Source organism: Barbus barbus, assembly GCF_936440315.1.
Source record: "Barbus barbus genome assembly, chromosome: 18".
In the NCBI taxonomy this organism is placed as follows: domain Eukaryota; kingdom Metazoa; phylum Chordata; class Actinopteri; order Cypriniformes; family Cyprinidae; genus Barbus; species Barbus barbus.
Genome location: NC_136746.1, coordinates 29,310,162 through 29,323,958, shown reverse-complemented (window position 1 = coordinate 29,323,958; position 13,797 = coordinate 29,310,162). Strand labels below are relative to the sequence as shown.

At 34.3% G+C, this 13,797-nt stretch overlaps 1 protein-coding gene across 1 annotated transcript; it reads right to left on the bottom strand.

Moving 5' to 3' along the window:
• Positions 1–3,831: 3,831 nt before the first annotated feature.
• Positions 3,832–12,318, bottom strand: LOC306884123 (G protein-coupled receptor 137Ba-like). Its single transcript, XM_079439814.1, has 7 exons — positions 11,767–12,318; positions 9,777–9,826; positions 8,643–8,865; positions 7,230–7,379; positions 6,402–6,530; positions 5,847–5,968; positions 3,832–5,290 (listed from the first exon to the last, which is right to left on the bottom strand). The coding sequence occupies exons 1-7, from the start codon at positions 12,115–12,117 to the stop codon at positions 5,185–5,187; spliced, it is 1,131 nt and encodes a 376-aa protein (XP_079295940.1). The 5' UTR covers positions 12,118–12,318; the 3' UTR covers positions 3,832–5,184.
• Between the last annotated feature and the right edge of the window lie 1,479 nt (positions 12,319–13,797).

Here is a 13,797-nt window from a genome sequence, read left to right as displayed (position 1 = left end):
GTAATAAACTTGATTTTAGCCTCAAATAAATATTGATCGAACCGAGTTTAGCCTATAATGTTGATATCTTTGTTTTTCAGAAACAAATCATTAAGAAGATGCTGTCCATCACACCAGAGGACAGGCCACGTGCAAAAGACATAAAAGAAAAGCTTGACAGGTTTTTCTCTCTGGAACGGGATCTGAAAGTTTTGTTTTTGTCTTGAAATTGTCAGCGCAGTTTGGTAGGGCCCTTTCCATATTGTTAGATCATGCCTCCATGCAAAATAAGTCAGATTCCAGCCTGTTTTGTCTGGTAACAGAAACAACTAGTCAGCAAAATTGTCTAATACCAAAAAAACCCTTAACATGAAGCCTTGTCTGGTACCCAAAACTGTATTAACAGTCTTCTATCAGCCAAGAAGTTGACTGACAAAACCCAGTGAAGAGCAGAAGCAGGACATGAAGGGATGATGATAAAAAAGAGCAAAGTTTATTGAATTGTCTTGTGTATGTTTCAGTGCTCTTTGTCTGACAGGATATGGCGTCCACTGCTGGATCTATTAATTCTGGCATGGTGGCATGATCAGGGATGGGCAGTATTTGAAATACAAAATACTATTTTGTATTTTAATACCTTTGAAATCAAATGTATTTTGTATTTAAAGACATTCAATCTTAGTATTTTTGGATTTTCAAAATACATAAAATACTTTTTGCCAACCAACCTCTCTATTAGACTGCTGGTTCCCTGTATCAACAGCTCAAACATGCCACTTTCATGCTTTTCATGGGAAAAGTCAAAATCATAGATATTTAATTCTGAATAAAATGTAGCATCCTATTTGTTGACAACTATCTCATCATTCACGGTGCTATCTTTACAGTTAGCTTGGTGATGATTCTGGGTGTTCAGTTAATTACATGCTGTTTGTTGTGTATAAAAATGCTTGAAATGGTTATTGCACTACTATAACTTTAACATTAAAACAAGGTGATCTTGCTTTTGTGGGAAAAAAGCATACCTGTCTCAGAAGGTAAAAACAAACCCTAGCAAGGGGAGCATAGCATTAGCACTAGTCAGTCTTGTTAGGTTTTTTTTTGGTCAGATTTTGGATTTATCAACTAACTAGTCAAATGAATCAGAAAACAAGGCAACACGGAATGACAAGACTAACTAGAACTGGGCTCTAGACTCAGTAAAGCAGCTATCACTAGGTGAGTGATAGACGCAGAACATTACATGAGACTAAACAGAAACACAGACTGGCTCAGTAAGGCAGCTAACATTAGGGGAGTGCTATACACAGAACAATACACGGCGATCCGTGAAAAGAAGTCCATGGTTTATAAAGGGTGTGTGATTGTGAGATGGTTCTCAGGTGTGAGCCTGTGATTGAGACAGCTGTGTGTACTTAGTGCAATGAATGCTGGGAAATGCAGTCCAGGGTAAAATGTAACAGTCTGTGAGGTGTGAAGGTCAATGTGAAGGAGAAGTGACCTCTGGTGGTGAGTAAACAGAGAACTATAATGCTAATAATAAAGTTTTTTTTTTTTTATTGTTCTCAGGACATACTCACACTAGACAGGCTGCCTTGTACTAAAACCCAAGCACGATTGTCCTTTCGCTAATAGACAGATATCACAGGATTATTACAGAGGCAGCTGAGGATAATGGTGGAATTTGCAGCTTTACATGCAAACTACAATACATGTTCATCAATAAGATGAGAACCAGAACCATTGGAAATCTAAATGTACTCAAATTAAATTAATTGAAAAGTGTGATATCCAAGTACTTTTTAGTAGTTTTCCCGTTTTAAATATTTTTGCTGTCATAATGATAACAATAGCGCATACAAAAATTCCAGTAAACGATTACTGGAAGCCAATGTTGATATTTAAAATGACCAAAACAAACACGTCCTATGTGTCTCAGCTGCAGTTGGTTCGGTTGCAAACAAGCATAAAGCAATACTGTGCAATGTGAAAACATTATGTACTTGCCGGGAACACTGCTGCTCAAGTTGACTTATTATCAGCCATTGACAACTGTGCAACATAGGCTACTGTATGTTTGATGGGGAAAACAAATAAAGGAATTAGGGTACGTGGCTAAAGGCAAACCTTATGAAAAAAATGTGCTTATCACATGTATGATTGCAGATAATATGGGCCATTCTACAGAATTGGTGCAACTGCAGACTGCTGTCCCACAACCAAAAACACATTTAAAAACCATTTAAGTATTCAAATCTTAAATGTTTACTAAGATCCTTCTATTATCTATTGAAACCCACAATAATATTTAAAATATTAGTAATCTTAATATATATATATATATCATCATTAAATGGGTACTTTCAATTGGGAGGTGGCTGTCCCGAACCCTAACCCCTAACAAGGGGAAAAAACGTTTTGTGTGCTTTTTACATTTACTGCAAGAGACTTTCAGCTTTTATTCTATAACATGCATACTTCAAACGAGAAACAGTTTTAAGTTGCCAGATATACTACTATTTAAGTATATTATTAAAAACCCTGAAATTAATGTTATGAAATTTAAACGTCACAATACATATTTAAAAAGCATGGATGAAGAAAAAAAGTCAAATGTAAACACTATAGTTTTTTTTTAAACTAAACACTTATGGTGCTGTTTTTTTTTTTTTTTTTGGTGTCCTTTCATGGAAAAGAGCCTATCAGAATTTGTCCTTATGTGCTCCACCGAAGAAACTCATATCGATTAGGAACAACATAAAGGTGAGTAAATGATGAGAAATATCCCTTGTAACACCGTTTGTCTGTTCAAATCGGTTGCCTGGAACTACTGTATAATATTTTGAGTTTATGTATGTAGCTTTCATTCATTTACCAGAGTAACGCTTGGCAGCTGTGATTGCACAAGTCACTATGAGCCCGAATGCTGTGTCTGAATGAATGGAGGCATTAGACACGAGCAGACACAAAACAACCCTCTTTTACAATGGATGAGCAGTTACAGTGTGTCTAAAAAAAGATATGAATGAGTATATTATAGGCAAGAACAACATTACTGCCATTGTTTTCTGTAGTAGAGAGCACATGCTTCTTAAAGGAATAGTTCACCCAAAAATGAAAAGGTATCACCTCAGATCATCCAAGATGTAAAGGAGTTTGTTTCTTCATCAGAACAGATTTGGAAAATTTAGCATTACATCAGTGTCTCAGCTATGGATGCTCTGCAGTGAATGGGTGCCGTCAGAATGAGAGTCCATCAATTAATGTCTTGTTAAACAAAAAGCTGCGTGTTAATTGATGGACTGGAGTGGTGTGGATTACTTGTGGATTATTGTGATGTTTTTATCAGCTGTTTAGACTCTCATTCTGACGGCACCCATTCATTGCAGAGCATCCATTGCTGAGACACTGATGTGTCATTCTGCAATAGATTTCATTCAGCCTCTAGACAAGCGATCTCATTGTCTGTAATGTAGAGAATTTTTATTTTATTCATGATGTAAAGGAGTTTGTTTCTTCATCAGAACAGATTTGGAAAATGTAGCATTACATCAGTGTCTCAGCAATGGATGCTCAGCAGTGAATGGGTGCCGTCAGAATGAGAGTCTAAACAGCTGATAAAAACATCACAATAATCCAGTTCATCAGTTAATGTCTTGTTAAACAAAAAGCTGCGTGTTAACTGATGGACTGGAGTGGTGTGGATTACTTGTGATGTTTTTATCAGCTGTTTGGACTCTCATTCTGACGGCACCCATTCACTGCAGAGCATCCATTGCTGAGACACTGATGCAATGCTAAACAGTCTGTGTCATTCTGCAATAGATTTCATTCAGCCTCTAGACAAGCGATCTCATTGTCTGTAATGTAGAGAATTTTTATTTTATTCATGTAGAAAACAAAGTGCAAAAGCTACAAACTGTACAATCAAACACTAGAAATACATTTATAAAAACAATGGACAACAAACCAAACTCCTTCATTCACTTCCCAACATTTCAAAATATATACATTTTTTGTTTCTTCTATAGTGATCATTCTGTTAATGCATTATATTGCAGTTATCTATAGAAAAACGTCTCCAAAAATAGAAATTTTCAATGGGAGAGTGTCAATAACATTTTCACAGTTCAGGCCAAGTAAATATGAATTATTTCCTTCATCTGGTTTTGTTAAACAGGTTTGTGTCCGAATCTGAGCAGAACTGAAATGAAGATAATGATTTTGTTTATAGAGCAGCAATACAAAAATAGCAACAAAAACTATGTTTCACACAGTGGAATATTAGCATACTTATCTAGTATACTTAATATATTAATTCATATATATTCTTCTGTATATAACTGACAGTGCAAACTCAGAAAAATAGCTCGTACAGAATAATTCAGAGACGTTTTGTACATCTGAAATGAGAACTACTGGCCTACAAGTTTAAAGAAATGATCGCGACAAAGAGCACTGATTCTGGAAATATTTCCCCCGTTCATTTTCTCCGTTGGGATTTCAGTTTGTGTTTGTAGAAGAAATTATATTTAATTTCTTTAATGATGCAATGCACTACTCGTCCCATGAGACACTGCAAATCAAAAACAACCGTACAGTAATAAACCTATTAAAAGATGTAATACTTTTGATGAATGTAATGCTTAGTAATGAATGTAATGAGTATTTCAGTTTGTGTCTGTACAAGAAATCATATTTAATTTATTTAACGAGTCAGCAAACTACTCTTTCCATGACGCATTGCAAATAATCAAATCAAAAACAGCTGTGTAATATAAAACTACTTTTATTGCATATTTACATATTTACATATTTAAATACAAAATGCAAATATTTTATATAAATACAAATATTTAAATCAAATACTATGTAGAATGTATGAAGGCAGACACGATTCATTTGCATTGAATCATGGGATTGAGTGGAACTGTTTCTATTGTACCAGTGATTTCTCTGATTTATCTCTGGGTAGTGTATCTGAAATCACATTTACTTCTGTAAAATTTCAGAAAATTTTGCACATTATTGGTAAGAATCGACTACTTTTTGGAGAAAATGATTGGTAGTTTTGCTTCCAGAGCTGTACTGTTGTATTATGTTGAAATACCGTAATAAATAGCGGTAAAGACATCTGTGGTGTGTAATATTTGCCATCAGTGATGGGGATTGTGCAAAATAATACCACTCCTCATTGGGAATGTTCTAGTAAGGATTCAACTCCTCCGGCCCTAGATGAGACTCTTCACCTTCAACGTATGCCGTGAAACTTTTGCTTTGACTTCCCCAATCATAGCTGTCCGGCGTAACACTGTGAACGAAAGCAACAGGCAATTATTAAAACAGTTCTGGTCAGATTAATGCATTAAATGCACAAAGTTATATTTTAAATCTGTAGTATGTAAAGCTGAAGTATGTAATTTCAGATGTATTTATACAGATTAATTCTTGACAATAATACCAAGAATATGCAATTGGAAAGTAAATATAGTAAGTTTTGAATGCTTCTCAAACAAACAATATGATTTATATTAGATGCATTTGAACATGGGTTTTCTAAGAAATGCAGAGGCCCAAAATGAACAAAAATGTGCATTGGTGCAGATGCTGATATTTATATGAACAAAATGTGATGAAAATCTGCTGCTGCTTGTAATGTAAATCTTGTAATGAGATCTTTATAACAGTATAGCTGATACTTGCATAAAATGATCTAAATATCAGTGGTCACTCTATATCTCCAGTAATATGTCTTAGTAAGATGATATTTAAATGATCCAAATATATAATGCAATGCAATCCAAAGATGAAGAAATAAATGTTCTTCAACTGTATTTCAGACTGAATGCCAAACTTGACTGCCGTACCTGGCTTGAATGTTTTGTGGGATGATACTCCACGCGAGATCATCATCGCTGTCGTAACGCCGCGGGTTGTCAAAGAAATACGCTCTAGATGAGAACATGTGGCCGGGGATCACTGACACGCTCTACAAGCCAAAGAGAGAGTCTTCAGCATTATATTGTTGATATTATGTATTATGTACACTACAGTTCAAAAGTTTGGGGTCGGTATGATTTTTTGTGCTTTTTTTTTAATTAGTCTGCATTTATTTGATCAAAAATGCAATAAAAATTGAGACATATTTTTACCATTTAAAATAGCTGTTTTCTTTGTGTTAAAATGTAATTTATTCCTGTGGTTGCCAGGCTGAGTTTTCAGCATCATTACTCCAGTCTTCAGTGTCACATGATCCTTTAGAAATCATTCTTTTGTAAAATTATCTTTACTGTCACTTTTGGTTTAATGCATCCTTGATGAATAAAATATTACTTTTTTATTGACCCCAAACTTTTGAATGGTAATTTAAATATTGTATGTTAAGAACCGGGAAGCCCTTTAAAAGATTATAAATCCCGTACTCGATCCTGAGCCGGTTTACGGACTCTGAAAAAGAAGACCACCAGTGAAGTGGGCAGCAGCTCCCAAACAAACAGGATCACCCCAAAAACCACATATCCAGCGTCGCCCAACGTCGACTTCAGATCTGCCTGTAGAATAAAGTCATTTCAGCGGTTGCAAAAATCAGCAAAATTCATCAAGACATACTAAAAATCGTAAAGGCTCATTCTGTGTCAAATCAACCAAATTTCAGAAACTTCCCAAACTCAAATTTTTGCTTTTGCTCATATTTTTCAGAAAAAAGACAAATATGAATAGTAATGAAAGCCTAAATATTAAATGCCATGGATGACTATTTACTGAATAATCCACTATTTTATTGAGGAAGGTCAAAATGTCCAAATTTGACAATTTAGAGCCAAATTACAGGAGGGTTAAAATGACTTGAGAAAGATTTCAGCATCATTGTTATTTTAACACACGAGATCGATAGATCTGTTAGCAAAATCTGTTGAATTATTACTTCAATCTAGCAATTTTTGTTGAATTATATGCCAATGGTGACAGCTCAGAAAGCTGTTTTTTCCTCAAAGTTTGCATGAAGTCTCAAGAAATATTAAAGATTAAAGTATTAATATCTATTTAGATGCTGGTTTTTAACAAACTTTGGTTCAAATTCAGAGATATGTTGATCTCAATGTGGCTCCAGGAGTAAATTATACACATTTTCAGTGGTCAAAAACCAAAATGGGTCACTTTTTGCATGTAGATGATGCCTTTTTTATTTTAAAGATGAACAAATAATGTTGAAACTGAAAATGTATCGAGTTCCCTCTATCAAAACATACTTGGTCTGACACGTTGTACCAGTCGTAGTCGAATGAGTTGATGCTCTTGATTTTTGCCAGTGCCAGCACCACTAGGTTATAACAGGCACGGGACGAGTACAGCAGGATCACCGTCGCTCCGATTATAGTCACCTGACACACGGATGTCCCCTGGATAGAAGAGACGAGACAAAACACCATCCAATTCCTTTACAGTGAAGAAAACATACTGTTTTGAACAGGGATTATTTCACATGGGTGTTTAAATTCTTAAAAGATTAACTAATAGTATTTTACATTTACAGTCATGAGAATGAAAGTGAATGATATAAATTGAATATATTTTAGTACTGGTTTGATGTTTGACAATGTGCCTTGCAACTTTCACTTTAATTTTAGTTAACCTTTTGGTAATGTTGTGTTTTTGTCATTTTCTTTAAATTTGTCTATATAGTATTTTTTATGCATTTTAGTTTATTTAGTGTTAGTATTTCATATTAAATGAAAATGAAAAGTTGCCTTGGCAACAGCGTTATTTTAGTATCTTTGAGATGCTATTATTGTTTTTATCTATATTAAATTATAAAAAGCGATGTCCAGCTTTGGAAACTAAATATGAAAAGGTCAAGCAACAGATTGAGTTCACCCAAATTCCACTAAAAGCTTATGGGTATAATTATAATATAAGTCAGACACTGAAGTGAGCTGCTGTTTTTGTCTCTTCTGAGGAAGATTCGTTCACTTGTTTGCCAATGTACCCTGATAATTTACTCTCCCCCATGTCATCCTAGATTAGTTCACGTCTTTACGTTTTTTGAGGAAAACGTTCCAGAATTTGTCCATATATTGCACTTCAGTGGTGGCCAATGATTTGAAAGTATAATGCAGTTTCAGTGCAGCTTCAAAGAGCTCTACACAATTCTAGCTGAGGAACAAATATATATTTATACACTTTTTAACCACAGATGCTCGGCTAGCATTAACTCTTCGATGCTCTTCTTCAATCCTGTTGGGAAGGTCACACACAGTCAATTCTCGGCTCTTAATTGAAAATGTTTTTTTTTATGGTTTTGATTTTAGTTTTAGTTAACGATGATAACCCTGATATGCTTTACATCAAAAAGTGAAAGGAAAGTTAGGAACAGTCCAGTTAAGTCTCTTTATATGAACATACAATGGACGTGGACTGGCACGCTGTTAAAAGACAACAAGCTTTCAAAGACTGAAAACTAATCCAGTTCCAAGATAATAGAAGTAAAAATACACTGTATATACTTTTCCATGCTGCCTTTTTTTCCTTCTGGTTAACTCATTAAAATGCTTTGCCTGTTGAAATGGATTGTTAATTCGATTCTAGGGTTCAAAAACTGCTGGACAGTCTAACCCAAGCTTTCATCTGCTCTAATTGGTCTTTGTGTATTTGTGTTTCATTACCTTGGACTCCAGGTAGATGTTGGCCAAAGACATCTTGGCGATCTTGTAGAGACACAGAGAGAGTGAGACGGCGCAGAGGACGAACAGAGTGTCGTTGATGGCCACGCGCACCAGCACTACAGTCTCTGTGTCGGCCTTCGTCATCTTCACCAGCACAGCACAGGTCAGGTTCACCAGCAGGAAGATGATGCTGATGCACAGGAAGAGCAGGTACAGCGGCAGCCTGACGAGACGCGACAGAGTGAAGCTACCGCATTATTACAGCATGCTGCAAGGCTATTGTAGAAAACTAAAACTGCAGCTAGATTATAGCCATAAACATATTCATGACTTGAAATAAAATAAACATTAACTGAAATAAAGTCAAATCATTTCTCGTTTTAATTTGGTTCAACATGACATACTAAAATAACTAAAAACTAAAACTGAAATAAAAAATTAAGAAGTACAATGAATATATATGAAAAACTACTAAAAATGACAAAACAAACAACAAAGTTACAACTTGACATTAAATTAAATTGAAAACAGAAAATATAAAAATAAAAACTTATTTAAAATATTAATAGCTGTAATGATATCTCAGTGATATTTTATATATATATAATTAATATCATAAGTAATATTATTCTACTTTATATGCATTATGTATATTATATTATGAAAGCATATAAGCATATTAATATATTATAAAAAGCTAACAAAAACGTTTTAAACTATAGTATTTAAAAATATATTTGTATTAGCCTTTTTGCATATAATTTCAAATATAATAAAATGGTTTATTTTTTCCCACATGATTTTAATAATCAGATAACATTAATGAAATAATAATAATAATAATAGTTTATTTTATATAGCTGCTTTCGGGACCTCAAGGTCGCTTAACAAATACATAATACATAATAAATAAAACAAATACAAAGTCTAAGCAAAAACAAAGAATACAGAAGTAAAATTATACAGAGTGTAAAATAAATGCAATTCTAAAATCTGGATAGATTTTGAGGTACATTATCCCAAAGTTTAGGAAAAATTATTAAAAACAAAAAAAACTTAAAAAATTTATAAAATGTATTGTTTAAAAGTACAAATGCATAAGTTTCAGATGAGAGTTTTTGGATCCATATTCACCTGTACTTCTGAAGTTCTGGTGAATATTTAGACTTTGCCTTGAAAATGACCTGTACCAGAAAACAAGCCGTATGTTAGTGTAAATATTGCATGCATAAAACCTTTAAGCTCATGACTTATTAAACAGAGCATGACACATTCAGGATCATAAAAGTCACCAGTTCCCAGCATGTTGGTCATAACAGAAACAAGCAAGTGCTTTACTGCTCATCTCCGTCTGAAACACTGCGCTGACATACAGTATCAGAATATTACAGAAATATTACATAAGATCTGATTCAGGCATGTCTGGGGGACTAAAGAGTGCCATATACTGTAAAAAGTTACTTTACTGAGCTATTTCAACCTGATCTGGTCTTTACAAATGACATTAGTGTGAGAGAAATAGTTTGAATAAAACTAGACTAAAAAATCCAGTTCATTCATACAATAAAAAAAACTTGCACTCATTTATTCCACAAATGCATAATTTACAGCTCTTAAGCATATATACAGTACAGTAAAGTATGCGGACACCTGCTTGTTGTGCATTTAAAATAACATGTATTGTTGTGTTAAATATAAATCAGTTGTTTATTGTATATATATGGTAGATATGGTGGTTTACAGTAAATAATTAACAGCTTTTTCTTGTAGTGTTTTTTATAGTTTAGTGTAAACGCTTCAGACAAATGATTTCAGTTCTCTTTTTTTGCTTGCGCTGTACTCCCACACGTATGATTCATTTACATACGCAGCTTTGATCATAATAAAACAGGAAGCATAGTTCTGTGCTGCTACATCTCTGCTTTGGAACAATACGCATTGTGAGAATATACAATATACATAACATTGAACTGAACTGACTTAAGCATAGAGTGGGTTTGAATCAATAATGACCTTAGCTGCTCTCATACACACAGCTCTCATATAATTCCTCACCTTCGCTGTCATATTATTATGATCTATGGAGCAATAATAATGAATTGAGAGTGTTTTTTCGAGATCAAGATGCTTTTTGCTGTTGATGCTTTTTACATGAAAGATCTATGATTTGACTAATGAGATAAATCTGATTTATATATTTTTTATTTTATCCATCAGATATTGATTGGATGGTGAAGGAGTTTTTCTGTTTAAAGAGGTGGCCAGAATTATTAATAATAAAATGTAATAAGAACTATATAGACATATTAAAAAAAATAATACAAATGACCAAAATACAACAAAATTACTAAACCTTTAAAATAATAAAAAATTTAAATGATACAGAAAATATAATACAAATTAACAAAAACTATAACAGTATATCTGTCACGGTGCACACAGCAGGGAGGAACGAGGAACATGCAGACGAGGATGTAACTCAAATTAACAGTCTTTACTTCAAATAAGAGCAAGACAAGGCAAGGCTGACACAGACAGGAACACCGGGGAGTAACGAGTAGACCAGACCCAATCAAACTGAACACACAGGACTACAAATACACAGGATAATCATATTAGACAAACACTGCTGGACAAGAATTAACTAATGATAACATTAAACAAGGACAGGAAACAAACCAAATATGGACACAAGAGGCGGGAACACATGACACACACCACAGAGGACTGACAGTATCAGTGATATTAAAGTAACACTGGAGGTGGCTGGATAAATAAAACGGACTGACATCAGCCCAAAAGTTGTTGTATGATTAAGTTAATACATTTTGGTAAAAGAATAAAAAGACCATTTCTCCTTGGAATTAACTATGCATTTATACTTTAAGAAATATGTTTAATAAAACCAGGAAAATCCTTATATAGGGATCCTTGACTGTCTTTATATTTGGAACTTCCTTGCTTCCATATATAAAGACAGAGAAAAATGGACAGAATATCTCCTCCTGCTTACATTTTAATGTCCAAAATACTTTTTTGCCTGTATTCTGCTCATGTGACCTGTAGTCTTAAAACCCTATTTTACTGTCTCCACAATTGCAAGGTGCAAAGGTGTCAAACTCACCTGTGCGAAGTACAGATTCATGAGGCTGAGCGTGAAGAACTGCAGGCAGACTGGGAAACAGTAGAGCAGCCAGAAAGCCAAGGGTCCGAGCGTGTTTGCTGTCACGCAGTCCCTGAAATAAAAGGAGAAGAGCAGCGCTCGCAGAGCCGCCCACAGCAGACACAAGAACAGAAACACCGTCTGGTAGCTGAAGCGCTTGTGTCCGTATCGCAGCACCAGCCAGAGCTGCACGTACACGAATGCAAAGAGCAGCGAGTAGAAGACAGTGTAGGCCACCGTCAGCCCCAGCTTGACGAAGGGAGGCACGGCCGGGCTGAAGGTTGGCAGAGGAGGGAGAGAGTCGCTCTCCATGGCTCTGCTTTCCTCCTAGAAGGGGCTTTTCCTCCTCCAGCAGCTTCTGCTGCTCCTCCTTCACGTGTTAAAATCACTACCGCCCTGATTCTGCTGGAGAAAACAAGCCTCTGAGAGCAGCCGGGGATTTAGGGGAAGGAAACGAGGGAGAAAGAGGAAAAGAAAGAGCTGCATTTAGCTGCAGGAAGAGCATTGTGCAGTGAAAGCAGGAGGAGGAGGAGGAAGGACAGCCCCTCTGACGCCGTGTTGACGTGCTTTACTGTACCTTTAACCCTGTGCTCAGCTTCCCAGCGCTGGCAGACTCCCACAGGATGCTTATGCTGCTTTCTCTGACCAGTATATGGCTATTTACAGGTTTGCTTGAAGATTCAGGTTCAGGAATGAAACACAGGTTACATCTTTATATAAGCGACTTTAAGCCAGGGACAGTTTTAATTCCTTTCTTTTTTTATTAGCTATATAAACCAACTTTTTTACTTTGTGCAGGACCAAATCTGAATTCTTAAAAATAAAGGTGCTTCAAGCGATGCCATAGAAGAACTATTTTTGGTTCCACAAAGAACGTTCAGTCAAAGGTTCTTTAAAGAACCAGCTCTTTCTTACCTTTTTATAATCTGAAGAACCTTCTTTCTCCACAAAGGAGCTTTTGTGACACAGAAAGGTTCTTCAGATGTTAAAGGTTCTTTATGGAACCATTTAGACAAAATAAGTTCTTCTATGGCATCATGAAGCACCTTTATTTGTAAGAGTGTAGCTTGAAGATTCAGTAGCAGTTTATTTGCTTTATATAATGAAACAGGATACAGGTAACTTTATACTCTATTATACTGTATGGAGACTGTTTCATCTCTTTCTTTTTTCATATAAACAAGGGGCAAGCGCATTTGTTTTCTTCACTTTTTTAACTTTTTTGTATTTTCATTTACATTTACGTAAATTAGTATAAATCTAAGTTTTCATTTCATTTTTATTCATTCATTTTTTCATTAATTTGATTGTATTTTCCTTCAGTTGGATTGAAGTCATTAAGAGTGCTGTATAAGTTATTGTATAAATATTGCATAAATCCTTTTGCTAAAATATATATATTTTATTTATTTTTAAAAAAATCATGTAAACCAGGGACATTTGCAGTTTTTTGTTTCCTTCAAACCAAAATGATCATTTTGAAGTTAATATAATTTTTATTTTAACGGTTCTTTCCTTCATTCTCCTTCATTATAGGACATTAATCTTATTAATCTTTAATTATTTTATTTTAATTTTCATTAATTCATTCAATTAGTTATATTTTTATATATTTGAATTTTCCTTCAGTTTGCCATTAATCCTAATGATTTTGAAGTTATTGTACAAATATTGTATAATTTTTTACTAAAGTATAGAGCAATATAAATACTTGAAGCTTCATTAGAGCCTTTGCATAATGAGACTTTATATAAATAACTTTATTTAAACAATAATTTCCATTCTATTAAGCTTTATTTTTTTATTTCTGTTACTGATTTAGTAATTTTAGTACTTTAACTTAAACACTTTTTTTTCAATTAGTTGCTATGGCAACATTTTAAATTTTCTGTTTTCCATCTAATTTTTATATTAATGATCAATCTGACCTGTTTGTGACTGAAGAAATCTATTATATTAGAATTCAGTCAGGTTTAAAGGCCCATTTAAGAT